Raw genomic sequence first — 19755 nt, 5'->3', positions numbered from 1 at the left:
GCTTGATTTCCAAAAACATTTCTAAAAAAAGTAGTAGTCTCACAATGCACTGGGAAATTGGGAATAAAATGTGGATCAATTCATTTCTTTATACATTTTTGTGTTGGTTTTGTGTTTTTGTGTGATATTACATTTGTGAAGCAACACCACGTTTTGTGATGTCTGCATTGTAAGACAGGTGTTGCACATGTTCTGTTTGTCTTCATTTGTTGTTTGGGAATTAGATGGAACATGTCGGAACTAAACGACAGATTTAATTTATTTTCTTCTTTTTACTCGCAAAACATGAATTTACAAGATTAAGACTGCTTCGTGAGCGCGCGTTCCTGTAAAGTCTCCCTTACTATGGACACACACTTCCACACTTCCCACATAAATGTTCTTTATACAGCTTCATAAAAAGTCGAGAGTAATTTGCTGCCGCTGTGTTTGCAGTAATAAAAATCCTCAGATAGAGTAATGATCCTGGGCCCTGTTCTGACCAGAGCATGATATTAATGAGAAAATCAAATTATCGCCTGTGACATCTCCTAACATCATTTGTCTGCTCTTGTGTTATTGGTAGATTTTAACTTCTCATTTAGAGTTTTTGGGCCCAGTGTTGTAACCTTTAATGTCTGCTGACCTTTCCGCCAAATGGAAAATTCTGCCATCCTAAACTCAATTAGCCTCTTGCCTTGGTATAAGATCCTTTTTTCCCGCTTTTTTCTTATTCCTGTTTGGTTTTCAGGCTTTCTGCCATTTTCTTATTGATATTATTCATTAATGTTGCACTGATTTTGAGAACAAATCCAATACCTCGTGTGTGGTTTCAACTGTAAACTACCCACTTTATTTTATATGTGTTATACACCTCTGTAATTTGTTGCAGCGTCTCATATTTAACCCTTCCAATATCTCAATCTCCTCATTCTTTATGTCTCACACACGTCTTTCACCACCTCTTGTCCTTGTACACTTCGCTCTTGCCCTCTCTACCTTCCTTTTTATGTTTTTTCCGATCCTCCCATATCACTTTGCTTCGTATGTAGGCATTGCCAAATTGGTGACTAAGTAGCTCGCACGGGGCAACGTAGCGGGGCCTCCAGTCAAAGCAACTCACACTGCACCACTCTTTTTTTCTTTTTTTTGGAAACACTTGACTTTTTCCTGCCCTTTTTTCCGCCCACAACTTTTCTTCATCCAACCGTGTGGAGTAAGATCCGGTGCCAGGTTTTGCCATTAAATTTGAGGCTGCGTCGTCGTCACCTCCTCCGAGACGCTCATTTTGTTCTTGCACTGGACTGGGACACATGTAGATGGATCGAAATGGCTGACCCCTTCGATTTAGTGAGCGTTGCCATAGAGTTGCCGGGCCAAATCAACACACACACACACACACACACACACACACACACACACTACAAGCGGTGTCAGCCAGCTCCATTCTCTCCTGGCATTTTTTTCACAGCTCCAAGTGAAAGTGTGGCGGTAAGTCACTGCTGCAGCTTAACGGTGGATCATCACAGGTCTCATTATTCCCTGCAGGGCCTGGTAGAGGTCGACGCAACTAGAAAGTTTACACTTGAACCTCCAAGTCAACCGAAATGAGAAAAAACCTTTAAAGGCAACGGAGAGGGGAGAAGTGAACAACAATACCTCCTACACTCGCCGTTCATAAATAGAACCACATCCTGGAATTGGCCAATGTATTTGAGTTAGTTTTTGCCCTAATCGAAACCAAACCACCACCGTCTGATTCATGTGCACGCTGTGATATGCAAGCTGTTATTGCGGGAAAGTGTACTGTACCGACGAGTGGGGGTTTATGAACAGGGTTTAGTGAGAGAGAGAGAAAGAATAGGATCAATAACTGGCCCTGTGGTCATCAGTTAACAAAGTAGTCTTCACTTAAAAGCTGAGTTTGCCTCTCTGGTTAAGGGCAGCCAGATGATGCTAGCGGTTGAAAAAAGGAAGCGTGATATAAAAGGCTTGGAGAATGAGAGGGGAGGAGGAAGTCTTTGTTAGTTGTATGCCTTGTTTAGGCTATTAAAGCGCAGAGATGTTGTTTGTTTGCCCGAGAGGCTTTTAGCTAACACAGTGAGTCCAGCTATAATAAGATGGACTCTATCAGTGAGGAGGATAAAGTCAATGTGTTTGTTTCAACTGTCAACAGTTAAAGTGGGCTGCGTCAATGTGGTGTTCCATTACATTCATCTCACATGCATTTCTGGTTATAAGTTGTTAATTAATTACAGAGCAATTCATTTATATTGGCAATTAATAGCATTGATACTATTTACCCAGAATTAACCAAATTAACCAAGATGCATTGATTAATTGACTATCAAAGTTGTTGTAATAATCGTTATCGTTATCTGGACTTGGTGTTATTAACCTGTATTTCATATATAACGCACTTTATATGTAAATATGCTCTATGCAGAAGCCTTCAAACACCCTATTTCAGCCTTTATTTTGTTTATAACGCATTTAAAAAATCTAGTTGACTAAAAATAGTTATAAGTCGTACAGATTTCGTACGTTTAGAAAAGGGTTTACTGGAATTCTGCGGCTTTAGAGTGTCCGTGGCATAAAGTAGTTCCAATATTCTTGTTTATGGTGATGTATCACACTTCAAATGCACTCGAGACAGGTCCAACTATGGATGGAAAGAAAGGAATTTCAACGTACAACCAATAGCTTGACAAATAATACAAGCAATATTCAAACTTTAAATTACAAACACGTCACTTGAAACCACGACGAGCACTTCCATCTTTAAAAAACCTCTTCATTTGGTCTCATTGGCTGACATGGACTGTAACGTCGCCTCAGAGCTTGGACACCGGCCTATAGCCTCCAGTTGGTATTTTAGCCCTTATGCCGCTCCATCCTCATTACCTCAAACCAGCAGCAGATTGGGAGATCATATATTTTAATGAGACGTATAATAGTTCTTTAACCCATATCATTAGGGGGGAATATATACCTACCATTTGCTCTTTGGGCACTTAAACGAAAGGACTGTTTCCCTAATTACGCAGTGCGTAGTACAGGTCATGGGTGAGGTGTGTGTTACCTATGCGCGTGTGTCTGTTTTCGGGAATTATATGACCATTAAATATTCAGCCCCCACCTCCACCAGCGCTCCCCCCCTCCCTCTCACTTCCTCGACCTAGCATCCATTAACGCCTCATCACCGCATAACTAGCTCATGTTGTCAATCACCAAATGGCCTTGGCTCAAACGGGGGGAAAGGAAAATGTCTGGATTTAGTTTCTACATGTACTTGTTGGAAATACGCCTCCTAAACAGCCTCAGTCAAGGTCGATCAATAAAGGCAAAAAGCTATTGTGCTCGCGCCGTGAAGTCATATTTCTCTGGTTAGGTGTGATTAAGGCTCCTCGGGAAGATTTGTCAGTCAGCTAAAATTTCCGTCCCGCTCAGTGAGTGTGTCATTGTGGGTGTCTACGCCCATAATAAACGATGTGATCTAGTTTCTAATTGAAAATAATAACTAATCTGCGCATAACAAGCTCTTGCGTAATCCAAATCCTTATCCCTTTTCAGCTTTCAGACGCCTATTCGGGTTGTAATAAAAGGACAGGAAATGAGAGGCAAGTGAAGAGTGGTGGCTTGGACACTGACGCTTAATGTAATCTCCCTGGAAATCAAATTATTTGACCTGGAAAGCCTAACAATACAAAAACTCCTGCCGTGGCCGCTGTTAAATATTTAGCACGTGCCTGTCATGAATACAGATGGCGCACAAATTAGAATCTACAGGCGCGTGACCCCGCATCACACCAGCGGGGGGCGCACGGGGGGCCGGACCTGCTTTAAATGTTTTAATTGCCAAGGCCACGGCACCGGCTCGCCCGCGCCGCAACGCCACTTGAAGGACACGCGGTGAAATTCAGCCGATGGTAAACACGTGTGATCTGCGTCTGACCATCTCGTTGTATTAATTAAAACATGAGCGTTCAATAAGGAGAGTGTCTAAATTATACCGCGCCTATAATTATCGTTCCCAGCATCCTCTCCGCCGTTATGTGTGTTTGGGTTTTTTCCCCCCCAATATGTCTGCACTGGCGATCTACACCGGTGCCCGGGGGAGGCCACTGTATTGCTCCTGTGCTCTCCGCGCCGAGGAAAGATCCGTCTCAGTGATTTTGATGTAAGAAAATCCGCTTAGCATCGATCGTTTATTGATTAGCGGAGTCGCACTCATCTCCTGTCGTTACTTCAGATAAATGGACTTATTTGTTGTGTTATTATGTTCAACACAATCATGCCAGGAACAGTCAGAGGAATATTGAGCCGACACTCCACTGGCTTCAGCAGCGGTTTCCCATTTGTTGTTCCAGGAATTTAAGGAACTGTGCCCTGAAGAAGAGCTAAAAAAGAACATATTGATGGAGTTTTAACAATGAAAGCGCAATCTTACAGGAAATTACCTCCATTTCCAATCAATGAAGTGAAGAAATTGTTGTTGAATGTGACCAGGGCCTTAATACCGTATTTTCCGGAGTATAAGTTGCACTAGAGTATAAGTCGCACTGGGGTATCAGTCGCACTGGAGTATCAGTCGCACTGGAGTATCAGTCGCACTGGAGTATAAGTCACAACAGCCAATAAATGCATAATAGAGAAGAAAAAAACATATATAAGTCGCACTGGAGTATGAAATGCGGTTGCAAGTGAGAAAATAGCAAAATAATATCACATATAAGTCGCTCCGGAGTATAAATATATAAGTATAAATATAAGTATAAGTCGCACCCCGGCCAAAACTATGAAAAAAGGTGCAACTTATAGTCCGGAAAATACACAATGATTCTGACATAGGATTTCAAATGGGTTTGTTTTTTGGATGAATTCACAATTTCGGTAAAACCTTTTTTTTTTTTTTTTTTTTTTTTTTTGCTATTTATACTTTATTGATTGGTGTTTTTATTAAACAAAAAAACACTTTGAATTCAGGTCTTTTTATGCAGTTGTATGGCGGCAGGATCAGCATTTTACCAGATCTCAATGCCAGTGCTAGTATTCTTTAATTTTTTTGTATCTATTATTTTTGTGCTTAGCTTTACTTGTAGACATGAAATACTTGCTCACTTGTACATTTGTTCTGATAAAATGTGTGCCCCTGTTTCTGCCATTACCTCTCTCTCTTCCACTCATTCAGGTTTGTGGTTCCCTTCATGTTGAAATGATTAGTTATGCACGGCTTGTAAGCACTGAATCAGAGTTATGGTCCCCAGGGAAATAAATTTGGCAGAAAATCAGTGTGAGAAGATTTAATTATCATGAGGAGACCTTTTTTTTTTTTTTTTCTCCTTTGCCTTGGCCCACTGAAGCCCGAACTCCTCTCTCTCTCTCTCTCTCTCTCGCTGACTCTCCCCTCGTTTGCTCCCCTCGCTCACCCCTGTCCTGCTCAGCTCCAGCCAAAACAGTCCCAGCACGGACGCCAGCTCCCCTCATGCCGCCTTCTTTCTACCAATTTGCTACATCGCCCCGGTGATAAGCGTTTGCAATTACGCCTTTTATTGATTTTTCATCACCGCAAATTTAAAGTTGATCCTCCCCCCTTGCCCCATCTCCACATTTATCCTCACCCAGAGACGGGCTCGCGAGGTGATTAGGTGACCTCCTGTCCCAAGTGCAGCCTGCCCCGCGCTGAAGCCTGCTAACCCCGTGGCCCGATGTGTCCGGGGATAATGGCTTGTCCCTTTCCTCGCTATAGCGCGCCTAAAGCTTAATCATTTCTATAGATGCTGTAGCTGAATCTTTAGCAGCCGAAGCCAGCTCTGCCACAAGCTAGATTTCACAGATATTGACCACGCGCTATAGCCCCCGTCCCGGGCAGAGTCGGGTAAGTCAAGTGGACACATGATTGACAGCAGCCTTTTACCCCGGCCATTGGTAATCGTTGCTTAGGTCACCCTTATCAATTAACCCGCTGCTTGTGGGCCTGTGTGTTCTACAACCTGAAGTCACTCAGACAATATAGATTCAGCATTGCCAATTCATTTGAGGATATGGATGGGATTGTTTGGCACGCCATGCTATAAACAGGCTTTCTATTGGACGTCTCATTTTATATAAAAAAAAAGAACAATAATATCAATGCTTTAATACATTTAGCAATTTTGCAAAGTGCTTCACAGAATAAAAATCCAATTGACACAAGAATACAACAAATGATAAAAATGACGTGCATGATAACAAAACAGTAGTTGTGGCTGTGTGATTAGAGCTCCAGCACATATGCGGCCCGCCTTACCTTTGTGAGATTGAGTCTCTGTTCTTTCTCCGGTTTCCTACTGTGCAGTTTGATCCAAACCTTGGAGCCAATTTTTGGAGGGAGATTTGGAACAAAACACACGGACATGGTTGGGAAATCTACCAACATGTTATCTTTTTCATAATGTGTCCTTGGAACAAAGCATCCAAGTCAAAGTCACAACTTTGCTCCAAAGTTCTGTTAACATACTTAACATTTTCTTCACAGTTGAGCTAATTGTGAAATCAACCCATGAATTCTCTTGTAAAAAAACAAATTCATTTATTTCATTTATACAGAGAAAACCCAATGACAAACTATCTCTTTATCTTGGGAACCTTGTTAAAACACAACACAAAATAAACAACAAACAAACAGCATTTTAAAACACAAATTATGCCACGATAATGCAGTTGCTACTATTTTACCTTTGTGTCCCCCCCATTCTGTGGTTCCTGTGTGTTCCCCAATAAGTGAGCCGCGCTAGGTCTTGATCCACTTCTCACATCCGCACGCCAAAAGAACCTGGTTGTCACGGCGACTGCCACACTCCATCAGACACACATGTGCAGGTCTGGACTCCATCAGTCTCAGCCATCGGGCTCTATGGGCCGGGCGCACAGGGTGGTCAGGCAGGGGCTCCAGTGAACACCACAAACTGCTACAGGTCAGAGTGCTCACGTCCTGGGTGGTTTCAGCCAAGTGGAGAGGCTTGAGAAGTTAGTCATTCAACATTATTGGTGTTAATGGTGTGATTAACAACTCAGACTGTGGTCCATATGAAGTTTGTGCTGTGGATGGCCAGAAAGGCAGTTTTTCATGTGGTTTAGATCGATTCACACCAGTGATGGAAGAAGTACTCTGAAGTAAAAGTACAGATACAGGGGTAAAATATACATCCAAGTTAAGTAGCACATACACAAAGAATTGTAGTACACATTTAAACATGTGCTTTAAGAGTAAAAAGTAAATTAAGTTAATGGGGTTTTGACTGATAACTGTGCTGATTTTTTATTTATTTTTTACAATAGGAATTCAAATAAATTTCCTAATTTTTCTTGTTATTTTATGTATCGACTCAAAGGCGAGACTTGTACTCAAGTACTTTGTTACTTCCCACCACTGATTCAAACTAAATATTTGTTTGTAAAAGTCTAACTGGTCCTCTTAAAAATAAGTAAGAGCTGCTGCTTGGAGCTGTTTTTATCAGACTGTATTTATCACACAATAATGAACGGACTTTACACCATCTATTAGAAAATATGTTCCTTTCCATCCCCTTTCCACTGGGCTTCTCCCAGTTGGAGTTTGCACAACAAATCATCTGCTACCACACACACAGATATTGGACATTTACTTCGTCAAGTCCCCTTTCTATTTATCCAGGCCTGGGACCAGGCTAAAAGGCACAGGCTTGTGAGTACAGTTAACCTAAAGGCTATATGTCATACTCTGGTGTATTTGGATGTAACCCCCAAATAAACTGAAGTTTAAGTATTGGAGGTATAAAGAAAATATTGATTCTGCTGTATAACTTTGATCAAATCCTTGTTCAGATAAGCGGGCGGCTGTAGCTCAGTGGTAGCTCGTCTTCTGATCCGAAGGTCGGCGGTAGAGCGGTCAGATCCACTGACCCACAGGTTGGCGGTGCGATCGCAGCTGCCTCAGGTGAATACTGCCGTTGTGTCCTTGGGCAAGACACTTAACCCAACTCGCCCAGTGTCTGTGAACATCTTATGTGTGATTGTGTGTAAATGGGTGACTGGTTCCTTGATGTAAAGCGCTTTGAGAAGTGCAAATAAATGTGACCATTTTTATTCTTTACCATTTGATTTATTCATTTAGTTAGCATTTCTTGTGTATTTTTTTTTTCAGTTGTGCGACTACCGTTTCCATCAACAAGAGACGTGTAGAAATAATGTTGCAAAAGGAATTCTGCTGAGTCTCCAGGTTTATCAGTGTACTTTTGAGTTCAGAGGAAGTGTAGTGCAGTGCCCTAATTAATGACTCTCACTCACATGACCATGACCTTTACTAATATAGTTTGTAGCAGACCACACAAACTGCAGTGCTCCTGGTCTGTCTGCTTCTGCCTCCAACACACGCACACACAGACACACACACACACAGACACACACACACACACACACACACACGGGGGGGGGGGGGGGGGGGGGGTGAAAGGGAGAATCAATTACAGCTCAACTAGGGCAGAGAGCTGCTCGCTTGATGGCTTCATGTCAAGTCGACTGTGGGTCACGAGGTGTCTATATATTACTGTACAGGAACGTCCAGTCTCTTTCCTGGATTCTGGTGACATCAGTTTTATTTTAAAGACCTTGCTCCAATTAAGTAATTAGTTGCTTGGTGTTTCTCTAATTATGGAGTTGTTCATAAAAGAGCTGCTGACCGGCCGGCGGATGGGGGAGAAAAAAAACGAGCGCTGCACTTTTCCAGCGCGCACACATCCATATACACACATTCATGGGCAGGTTTAACATCAAGTGAGTGCCGTCAGACGACTGTTATTTCTGGTAAAGGGCAGGGCAGGACTCCATATTCTAATCTCACTAAAACAGCAGCGTGCTTATTAAAGGGCTACAGAGTTGTGGCCACAGCTCAGGACATAACAACAAATAGACTTTGTGTTCTTTTTATACGGTTTATTTTCGTGGGATCTGCATGAAATGTTTGCATATCTGATTGAAATTGAATCACTCAGAATTAGGCTACGTTGATAATTGTACCCATTAAGCACAATGTAATACACTCGCTTTACAGGTGTTGCTAAGCGCATTACATCTTCTTTAGGGTTGTGTAGTTGAACAAAGAAACTCTTAATCGATTAAAGACATTCTCTGAGCATCAATTATTCGTCTAAAAGGAGCAAAGGAATACGCTGGCAAAAGCCTTCAAAACTAAACCAAACTACACACACAAGACCACAAGCTTACTTTCAGGACCACATATAAAAATGTACTATTTATTTTGTGTTTGTATGTAAAAAAGCAGAAAGAATCTCTCAGTTCACTCTCAAATCTCCAGCTAACTCACTCACATCATCGTCGTCTTTTTCTTTCCACAGTTGTCCAGATAAAATGCTTATATTCCCAAGAAAATAATGGGTAAAAACAAAGACGCCGCTGCCAAATTGACTAAATAAATAAAGTCCTTACAATCCTAATGCTCTCACAGAACGTTCACAGCATGGCATGTCTTATTACAGGCTACATTGTGCATTACATTGTACTTAACGGAGCAGGGCAGTCAAATATTTAAGACCAATGACAAGAAAACAATTGAAACGAACCGATGTAGCTCACCCTCTTGTTTTGGCTTGTGTGTGGAGAAAGTGGCTGTGGAAGCTTTAGCATTTAATGATATTGCGTGATGTTGCGCAGGCTCTCGACATCGGCTCACACTCGCCGGGCTCGCAGCGAGAGACACCCACCTGGTTCCAGTTATTCTCCATGTTTGCACTTAGCCCCGTGCTTCTCAGGTCAGCGGGACCAGAAGTCTTAGCTTGGATTTCAGATGAATGGGCCCAACCTTCAGTGTATCCAGTAAATATACAGTAGATGCATTTTAATGTTGTTTTTATACGAGGTCGACTCTTGGCGTTGGAAAATGACTGCTTTTATACACTGGATACTGATTGGTACAATATCAACAACGCAACAATAAACATGTCGGGTCTGATGAATGGGAAATCTCCCGACTGCACCCAACTGCGAGTTTGTGTTGCTTCTTACGTTCGCCGCCGGTGCCAGCAGTGTGTTTGAGGTTGTATGTAGTGTTACTGCTGCCAGAGGTCGTCTAGTGGAGGCAATAATGACGTATGTCTGAGATGTACGCTGAGGTGCCTTTGAAAACCAATGGAAAACAAATGACCACAACCTGTCTTAACCTGTCTGCTACACTGCTAAGACTACTGCTGGGACTTATAGGCTTCTAGGACTAATAAAATGTCTATTTACCAAGTTTTAAAGGTGCCATGGAGCAAAGTGCTAAATAAGTTGGGCTGCAGTGTGGCTTAGTGGTAAATTAAATAAAGAACAGAGTTTGATTACAGTGAAGGACCTTGAGGTTTAGAGTCCACATTTTTTCATTATTAAAATGTGGTCATATTAGAACGTATTTGATCCCCCAAAGAGACGCGTGGACGGGGGGGGGGGCCCTAATTGGAGATGTGGGGGTGAGATAGCAGGACATGGCGCGTGGCTTCCATGTCATCCTGTCATTAGCAGGTTGTTTGGGTCTTTAATTTATCATTCAGACCTTTATTGACTGGGGAGTGGAGAGATCTCTATCACGAGAGCGGCGTATGCATGTGCGACACTCACTCACCACCTGCTCTTCATTTCCTCATATCAAATAGATATCCCAGTTCAAATTATTCTCAGCGCCACAAGTCAATGTAGCTATGCATTTAATGAAACACTTTGGGTCAGCAATGATGTATAATGACAACTGACATGGCGAGGACATGTTTTGTGTACACATTCTACTTTCGGACATTGCTTGGTGGACACATGGCTTTTGGGGAGGGGGCTTAGTAATGAGTGCTGTTTATATATTGTGTGTGGTCTCTTGGGACCCCACTTTAGTCTAGCTTAGCCACCTGCTCTGCCATTGGTCGCCTGGCACTCCAGGACTAACCTCTACACAAGCACACGCGCTCCTCTGGGACAGACTCGGGACATCTGGCTCAACCCATCACAATTTCCCCCATTTTACACAACCTGTTGACCCCGATAAAGGAGCGCCACAAGGCCATTGATGCTATATTTTATCTGATACTAATTAATTATATTTTTAATGTGTTGTTTTATCCTCTTTCTCCCGTTTTTCCATCACCACACACTGACTGGAAATGGCGAAATAGATGCAGTTCTTCCATGTCACTTGTATACATTAACAGTGCAGTGCATATCATTGGGAGACATAGATACCAACTTTAATTTAATACTAAAAATACCTAAACTACAAGAGGTTCAAGTGTGACTTTATAATTGTTCTATAATTTCCCGTTTTCATGCTATACACTTGTCCATAATCCTCCTAAAAACATGTTCACCACCAAACGTCTTTGCTTTTTTTCAGTCCGTGATTATTCATAGTTACTCATTGTGTTTTATTTACTATTTTTCCTTGCCTCGTCCACATAGAGGTTTAATTTTTCGACGCTGTAAGCTGCGGGGTATTAGTTATGCAGATATTGACGTGCTGCTTTGCCCTGCAGGCTATCAATTGAAATCAGCAAATCGATGGGCCTAATAGCTGCTCATTAGCCACTTGATGCATTTCCAGGGCTAACATCAGAGCCTGTCAGCCCCCCCTCCCTCCACCCCCCAGGATCAATACGCTCTAAAAGTATTACCTAACTAAGACTTACACCCGACTCCTTTTAATAACCCAAGTTTGCCGTCTGGCGTCATGTGCTTTCGGCCGAACGGTGCAGGAAAGTGAGATGGAAAGCTTCGCAATTCCTCAATATAGTATCTTGTTTTAATTATAATACTGTGGTTTCCTGTTTGCATTCATTTCTGTACACTTTGAAGTAAGAGCGTGTCTTGCAGTAGCTGATTTAAATGATAGTAGTTAGTATTAAAAGAAGTATTACATGGGTAGTTATAGATTTTCCATTGTGTGTGGTAAATTTAAAGTGCTCTGCAGGATTCATCTTGAGCCACTGCAAGAGTTTAGTTGGGGAAATCGAAGCACCTGGAAGAAACCTTTAGTCACTTCATTAAAATGTGCAAAACCTTTACTTCTTGCATAGTTTTTGAATACTTCCTCCTCAAATGTGTTTCTAATCGAATGCACTTTGTATTGCACTTTGGGTTTGTATTGTTACTCGCACATTCAATTATCTATTGTTGCTCCAAAAATGTATGCTATTATTGGATTATTTTAACGTACGATTTATTTACTTTGTCTTAGTTTCAATGGGCCCGTTGCGCTGGACAGAGAGGTATGCGGCCAGTCCAGAGTCCAGAAGGAGAAACTGTAGCCGGGCTTGATGTCGGAGGGTGGGGTACAACAAAGATAAATCATTAGAGAGCAGGTTATTGGAAATGCAGGGGAATAAAAGAGTGAAGAAGCCAGTAATTGCCTTAAAGATCAGGCTACAAAGCATTACTGTGGTTTTTACAAGGCCATCCTGCAACAAAAGTGCAGTAATTTATGAGCTCAGCGTAAAAGAATAGCATAATTACATTAAAAATTAATGCTAATGAGGGCTAAAATGGGGAAGGTGGTTATTATGAAAGTTTGTATTCATCTTCCCCGGCTTGAATGATGGCTCGTGGCTTGATTAATGGCTTAATTTCTATCAATTAGCAGGGAAAAAAACCTCCACTGAGACGGGCCTAAATTGAGCATTGAATTACGCATCTTGAACGCAGTGCGAGGCGGCGGAGGAAGTGGGCGCATTACTGAAACCTGCCAATGCCAGACCACTTATGTTTTTGCCATCACATGATCCAAACGTTGTAATTGTGTCAAATTGAAAACATTATAGAAGTTTATTTCAAGTCTTCAGGTGAATAGTCACATTTTTATATCAAAAAAGAATAATAAAAAAAGAATAATGAAAGTATTTGTTGTTTTTATTTTAATTTATGTTGTATTTATTTTATTTATTTTATTTGTACAATTTACATGAAATTTATTATCTGTTAATTATTCAACTGAAAATATTTTATAATTTACTGAATAAATTAAAATGCCTGCCATATTCTACTTCAATTGAGACGGTTTTAATTGACAAAATCTATAGAATCACTAAACACACACATTTCTAAGTAACATAAAACAAAGATGATTTATTTTCTTTAAATCTGTTCCGGGGTTGTTCGGCTGGTTGGCGCATGCATTCGATCAGAAGTGTATTCGGTCTGCACTTGATTGACAAACTGTAGAACAATGTCAAGTTTGTAAAAGGTTAAAAAACCCAGAGCTCACGTTATCCACCATGCGTTATTGAACAGCGCCCTCTCTTGGTGGATCCGCGCCACTCCTCGACATTGATCACATCTTTCACGAGGCTAAAGGATGAGCTAAAATCAGTTTCTATTGGCTCATTTGATTTTCCCCTGCCCATCTTCTGGTTCTTAATCAATGGACTGGACAAACAGCTATTAAGAGAGAACAAAAGCCTATTGATTGAAAGCGGCTCGTCAGCGCCACTGTCTGCTCAACTAATTTCAGTAATGAGATGAAGTGGGTTTCCTGGCTGCCACTTTATACAAAACGAACATATTGTCACTCAGATCTACGAAGATACGCGCTTAATCCTGCTTTATTGATCGTTTGGTTTGTGTCCGCCATAATGCAAATGTCCAAAATTGTCATTTGAATGGTCCAATTGTTGAATTTCCTTTCATAGTTCATTATTATTATTGTCATCCGCCACTTAGCCTGCCGTTTCATCACCGACCATGAAGCGCTCCTGGTACGGTGACAATCTAATCGCCCTGTTAAATTAATTTGCCGGATTATGTGTCAATATTAAATATCAACTCTGACCTCTCCGCGCCGAGACGTGCGCTTAACCCGGCTGGAGTATTGATTTCCTCCCGTCTCCGAGCTCGCAGAGGCCGCTCTCAAAGTCCATTATTTTTTTTATATTTTCCTCATGAAATACATATCTTTTCCCGCTGACATCTGACAAACAGCATATGGGAGTCATTTTATCTACCAGTAATGCGTTTGTCAAAAAGTCTGAGGTCTTAATGGATTCCGGCCGAGCACCGCAAAACGGACACGGGCCTAACAAGCGGAGAAATGCTTGATGGGATACTATGTGTGCCATGTCATCAGCAGCGGGGTATAAGTATAAGTGATATTATTTGTTATTTTCACACTTGCAACCGCAGTTCATACTCCAGTACAACTTATATATGTTTTTTCTTCTCTATTATTTTTGGCTGGTGCGACTTATACTCCAGTGCAACTTATAGTCCGGAAAATACGGTATGAGATCATGATGTGTAATGACATAGTGTTCATTTGTTTGTGTGCGTTTTTAAGTTGCATTTCATCTATTCGTTGGAAACAACTTCTTCAGTTTAACAGTATATCCAGTGCACACCTGAAAAACATACAAATTACCGTGTTTTCCGGACTATAAGTCGCACCTTTTTTCATAGTTTTGGCCGGAGTGCGACTTATACTTATATTTATACTTATACTCTGGAGCGACTTATATGTGATATTATTTGTTATTTTCACACTTGCGACCGCATTTCATACTCTAGTGCGACTTATGTTTTTTTCTTCTCTTTTATGCATTTTTTGGCTGGTACGACTTATACTCCGGAAATACGGTAATCAACCCATGGAGACTGTGCACATCTTTGTCATACATTTTTTGAATTGTTACCAGATTACCGTCAGTGTAATGTTGAAACAAAAGAAAGTGGAGATGCACATCACATGTACATTTAACAATATCGCCATTATTTATCAGCGTTATCAATGTTTTTCTGCCGTGCCGTGCGTGTCACCTCCATAAAACACTCCCCAACGTTTCAAGTTCTGTAACGATCCTCGATGTAGCGTGTAAGATGTGCGTTGTGCGTGGCCGTTACCTGTTTGCGCGGCGCACACTCCCTCGGCTGGAGCTCTGAACGCGCGGCTGTCTCTGGGATTGACACATCCCAAGATGGGAGAGTGCAGCGGAGGACGGATGGATGGGGGGAGCCGCCATGAATATTGACTGATCAACGGAGAGATTGACAGCCACAGCATAATAGGAGCATTCAGACAGTCTTTTTGGTGTCGCTAACTTTCCCGGCGCAGCTATTTTTTGCCATCCCACGCGATGAACGGCTCTTGAATTCTTGAGATGATTTATTATGTGATATGCAGAATTCTGATGTGTTTATATCCAAGAGTAATATACTGGAAACCTTTTCTGTCTCTTTGTTTGATTGGACAAGCCAGAGCAAAATACTTTGTGATAGATGAAAACTGTATGAAACCTAATCACATTTAGACTCCATAATGAAATTCCGCAGCAATGAGTTTGTGTTCATATTTTGATTATTTTAGAATGCATTATCTCAGTGTAATTCACTGTCTGGCTATTATGATGTTAGTGTTTTGTTTGCTTGCTTTTTATAACAACTCATATCTCTATCCAAGGGCCTCTGCCCTTGGATAGAGATATGAGTTCTTTTCATGGAGGCATAGATTAGAATAGGAGAATATCAAATATTTTGGATGGTATGTGTCAAAGACCATTATTCTGCACGGTAAATGGTCCAAATGAAAGCTGTGGGTCACATGTGTGCTCCTGGACGTGTGTGTGAGGGCTTTTGTTCATTGCTCTCCATCTGTGCTTCGCGTGTTACAGAGGGAACTTCTCTAGAGGAGCAAGTGCGAAGGATAAAGGACATTGAAGCCATCGAGAGTGATTCCTTTGTTCCTCAGGCTTTCAAATCATCCCGGGACCAACTAAAGGTGCGTTCTGTCCCTCTTTCTCTGCTTGGCCCTCACTCTCTCAGTCTTTTCACTCAGTCTCTTATTAAATTCCCCTCTGCAGTACTCGTCCTTCTGTCCAGACAGGGCCCAGACCAAATCAAACTATTCCCATTCTGTGCAATTGGTTCAAACTGGGAGAGTTTCATCAGACACTGTGTTCACTGCCTCTGACATGGAGAGCACCGCAGGCTCGGACATCCCCCTCGGCTGGTGCAGATGTAGACAAAACACACAAGTCATTATTGAAATGTTCCTTGCTCTGATGGAACAGGAATTAGATTTGTTGAGATTCAGGAGTGTTTTTGAAGGGGTTTCTGGCAGGGTCTTCGAGGACGCAACTTAAAAAGGTCAAGACCTTTGTGGCTGCAGTTTGTAGATGACCTTTGCCTGGTCAGTCTCACTGATGAAACCTGCTTTGTGCCAAAGAGCCAGACTCCATTTAGAACTTTAAACTTGACCCTTGAACTGCTGTGGTCTAATCTGTATTTGAACATGTGAGAAAATCATACTAACTATAAGATCTTAGATCTAATCATTTCAGTTGTCATAAATGATTCAGATTTCATGTTATCAGAATGTTAATACATAAGACAAAACACATTTTAATTGATCAACTGACACGTCTATTTGCCTTAATGTACATAAGACGTAATGTATTTAACTTATACACTTAGGATATTCCTGTCTGTCTTTTATAAAATACAGAATAATCCCCTGTTAAACTGTATAATAGTCATAATAATAATAATAATAATAATAATAATAATAATAATAATAATAATAATAATGTAGTAGCAGTATTTTTCTGAGTAAATCATTGTTTGTGGAGGTGTTGTTATCACTTCCATAAATGAAACACAAAAATCACGTGCTCATTTGTAAAGTACATACTCTTAGATTATTAATGACCTCATTCAAGCTGTACTCCATCATTTACTGCCACCTACTGGATCATTGCCACATTGCACTGCATAAATACATGCTTTTTTTGTGTGTTGTAGGTTGAAGTAAAACAGGAAGTAGAAAGAACGTCTTCTCCGGACGTCAGTCTCCCACTGTGCACTGTCTACAATGACACAGACACTTTGGCCCATCCAAATGTGAGATTTTAATCCGCAATTCTCAGTGAGATATATATATATATATATATATATATATATATATATATATATATTGATATATATATATATATATATATATATATATATATATATATTGATATATATATATATATTGATTATGTACAATATAAGTGTTCATGTTTCACTTTCATTTTGAGTTGAATTCATTGATTAATTAATTTATATATAGTTTAAATTTATATATATTTTATTGTATAATATATTATTATTTCCAACCAAAGTAGTGTCTATATCAATCGGAGATAATCCCAAACTGTGGATGAAGGATAAAAATGAGAAGGAAAACTTTAAACTCTCATAACACTCTCTGGGGCTTTCCAGTCATCTGTCTCTAGTGGGGAAACTCAGTTATGGCCTGATGTATGCAGATCCCCTCACATATACCCACATACACACAATGCCCCGCAGCTCCAGTCTGCGCACACAAACGCACACTTTGAGACAAGCTGATGTATGGCAGCAATATGCCCCAGGCGGCTCCGGCCCCAGCTCCACATCCAATTAGAACAGATGAGGCCCATTAGCCCGGCCCAGATACTGTCATCCCACACACACTGCCTCATTAGCACCGTGATACCAGCCACGGGCCGACAGACAAGAGCTCACTGCTGTCCAATCTTACACACAACACACACACAACACACATACAACACACACACACAACACACACCACACACACACAACAGGGCTGCCTGAAATGAAGGATTGACACTGTCTGTAGCATCCACAATCTGCATAACAATAGACACATATCATAACATGGATGTACAGTTATGTACGCACAGTCAGCGTGTCAACATCCTCTCTCACCCAGTCAATCTAGAAACCATCATATTCTCCATTTGTGGCTTTGCTCAGAGTCATTATGTTTATGTGTAATAAACGCATGCCTTCATTTATCAGACAGTTGCAGCAGTAGCACTTTTACAGCCCTTTTACTATCAATACTATCACCATTGGAGAGCAGCAAAGTGGGAGTGTGCGCCCCCTGGAAATCCACCTATAGTCCACAGTGTTTCTGTATTTGAGGCTAAATGTGACACTCTGTCCCGCAGCTGTTCATGGACAAAGACAAAGCAGAGGAGCTGTGGATGAAGAGACTGATCTCTCTGCGACAGGAAAGACTTTTGGGCAGTCCTGTCACTTAAGACGCTGCAGGACGTCTGAGCTGCCGGCTCTATTCTCAGTTATTAAATAACTGTATTGTAGTAGTGATCACATTTTTATGTCGCTGTTCCTTTTAGTATTCAATTATGTTGCTAATTGTATGTTACACTGTGTAAAATAAACTTGCCATTTCTTGTATGATCTTTTTTCTTTTACGCTTATTAAGTCAAGAGACCTGGACCTATTTGTACAAGCTTAAAATTAATCCAGGCGTTTATTTGCCACAGACCTAAATATGTAGACAGAATGATCAAAGTACTTTTTATTTACCTGCAAACTGTTACTCAATACTCAAATACTAGTTTGTTTGTTTGGCTTTGTAAGACTATTATTCAGTTCTATTTTCATTACCACCCACACCTGCTGTGAACTGGACAAGTCTGGCCTCGAGGCCAAAAAGGTGAAGAACTTAGAAATATGCCTAAAAGCAGCATATATTTCGATGGAGATGTGTGGGATTAGTCACTTTTTAAAACAAATAAAATAAAGAGGACAACGTATTCTTAAAAGTATTCTGAGTGGTACATATTTATTTACAAGCAACAGACAATTATCTTTTAAACCATGTTGAGGAACCTCACCGTACATGAGGACTTTTCTTACATCACAAGGACAAAAACTTGGTTTGCAACATAAGTAGAACGAGAAAGAGAACAAGGTCTCGACAGGAGCAAGACGAGCGTGTTCTGAAGTCATGTCTACAAGTGACTGAGGGTCCCATACGGAGTGACCCAGAGCAGAAATAAAGTTTGGCTAATTGTGATTAATTCTCAGAATTATGTTACGTAAACCTCTATCAATGTATCTAGAAAAAAAGTTATTTAGCAAAATGTATGTATTTCGTCTTTCATTTGTATAAAACAAAATAATAGACTTTATACCATTTTTTTTTATTACATATTTTAATTTCACTGTATAAAATTGCTCAGAAAATATCAATTTAGACAAAATATCTAAACAATTGTGCATTACGGGTACTTTCTGGTGTTTGTAGGTTTCCTCTGATGTTCCTGGAGCTCCTGCAGCTGAACAGTCCTCGGGGCCTTCAGGGCCTTCGGGGCCTTCAGGGAGAACAATGAAAACCCTACTATTATTTATTTATGTATTTGATATGGACATTGGGCAATTACACTGGACAAACCAGATGAATTGTAAGTGTTATCGCAAAAATGCTCATTTTCACTACTTGTTTCCTCCACAGATCTGAGTTCTCTGGTTTCATTAGCACATCTAGTATATTGTTTCTTATGTCAGTGTAATCCTCGTCCAGGAGTGTTCCAATGGTAGAAACAGATCCAGTTGTAATCGGTGTTCAGATGACTACAACCAAATCTTCTTTCTTATGTAGCCTATATCAAGTTAAAAAAAAACAGAAATTGTGACAAATGCAGGACTGGCACCGCGCAGCCCCGTCAGAAGAGATTTTAGAATCATTACGATCACAATCTCTCAATATCGTTCTGCTTTTCCTCCAAACCACTTGACAATGGCTGTTCTGACTCTTCACGTTCACAGGACATTGAACGCTGCTGGACTTCATGCTGTTCATTTTCTGCTGACCAATTGCTGACATTATGATGAGTTTGTTTCATGTGGATCGGCCCAATGAAAGCGTTATAAACCATAGGACATTTTACTAGAACTTACTACTCTCCTTTTCCTCATTAGGCCTCTGCAGCTGTAGCATCC

At 40.8% G+C, this 19755-nt stretch overlaps 1 protein-coding gene across 2 annotated transcripts in view; it reads left to right on the top strand.

Moving 5' to 3' along the window:
- The window catches only part of rsrc1 (arginine/serine-rich coiled-coil 1), an 85614-nt gene extending 67412 nt beyond the window's left edge, over positions 1-18202 (top strand). For both annotated transcript variants that reach the window (XM_072463254.1, XM_072463264.1), the window contains exons 7-9: positions 15630-15736; positions 16759-16857; positions 17955-18202. In XM_072463254.1, the coding sequence (XP_072319355.1) occupies positions 15630-15736; positions 16759-16857; positions 17955-18047 (299 nt within the window). In that variant the 3' untranslated portion in view covers positions 18048-18202. The remainder of the gene's footprint in view (positions 1-15629; positions 15737-16758; positions 16858-17954) is intronic.
- Positions 18203-19755: the final 1553 nt, after the last annotated feature.

The sequence above is a fragment of the Eucyclogobius newberryi genome, unplaced genomic scaffold (genome assembly GCF_026437365.1).
Source record: "Eucyclogobius newberryi isolate DKJ021-1_F unplaced genomic scaffold, fEucNew1.0.hap1 SCAF_10, whole genome shotgun sequence".
NCBI lineage: Eukaryota > Metazoa > Chordata > Actinopteri > Gobiiformes > Gobiidae > Eucyclogobius > Eucyclogobius newberryi.
This window is presented reverse-complemented; position numbering and strand designations above follow the sequence as displayed.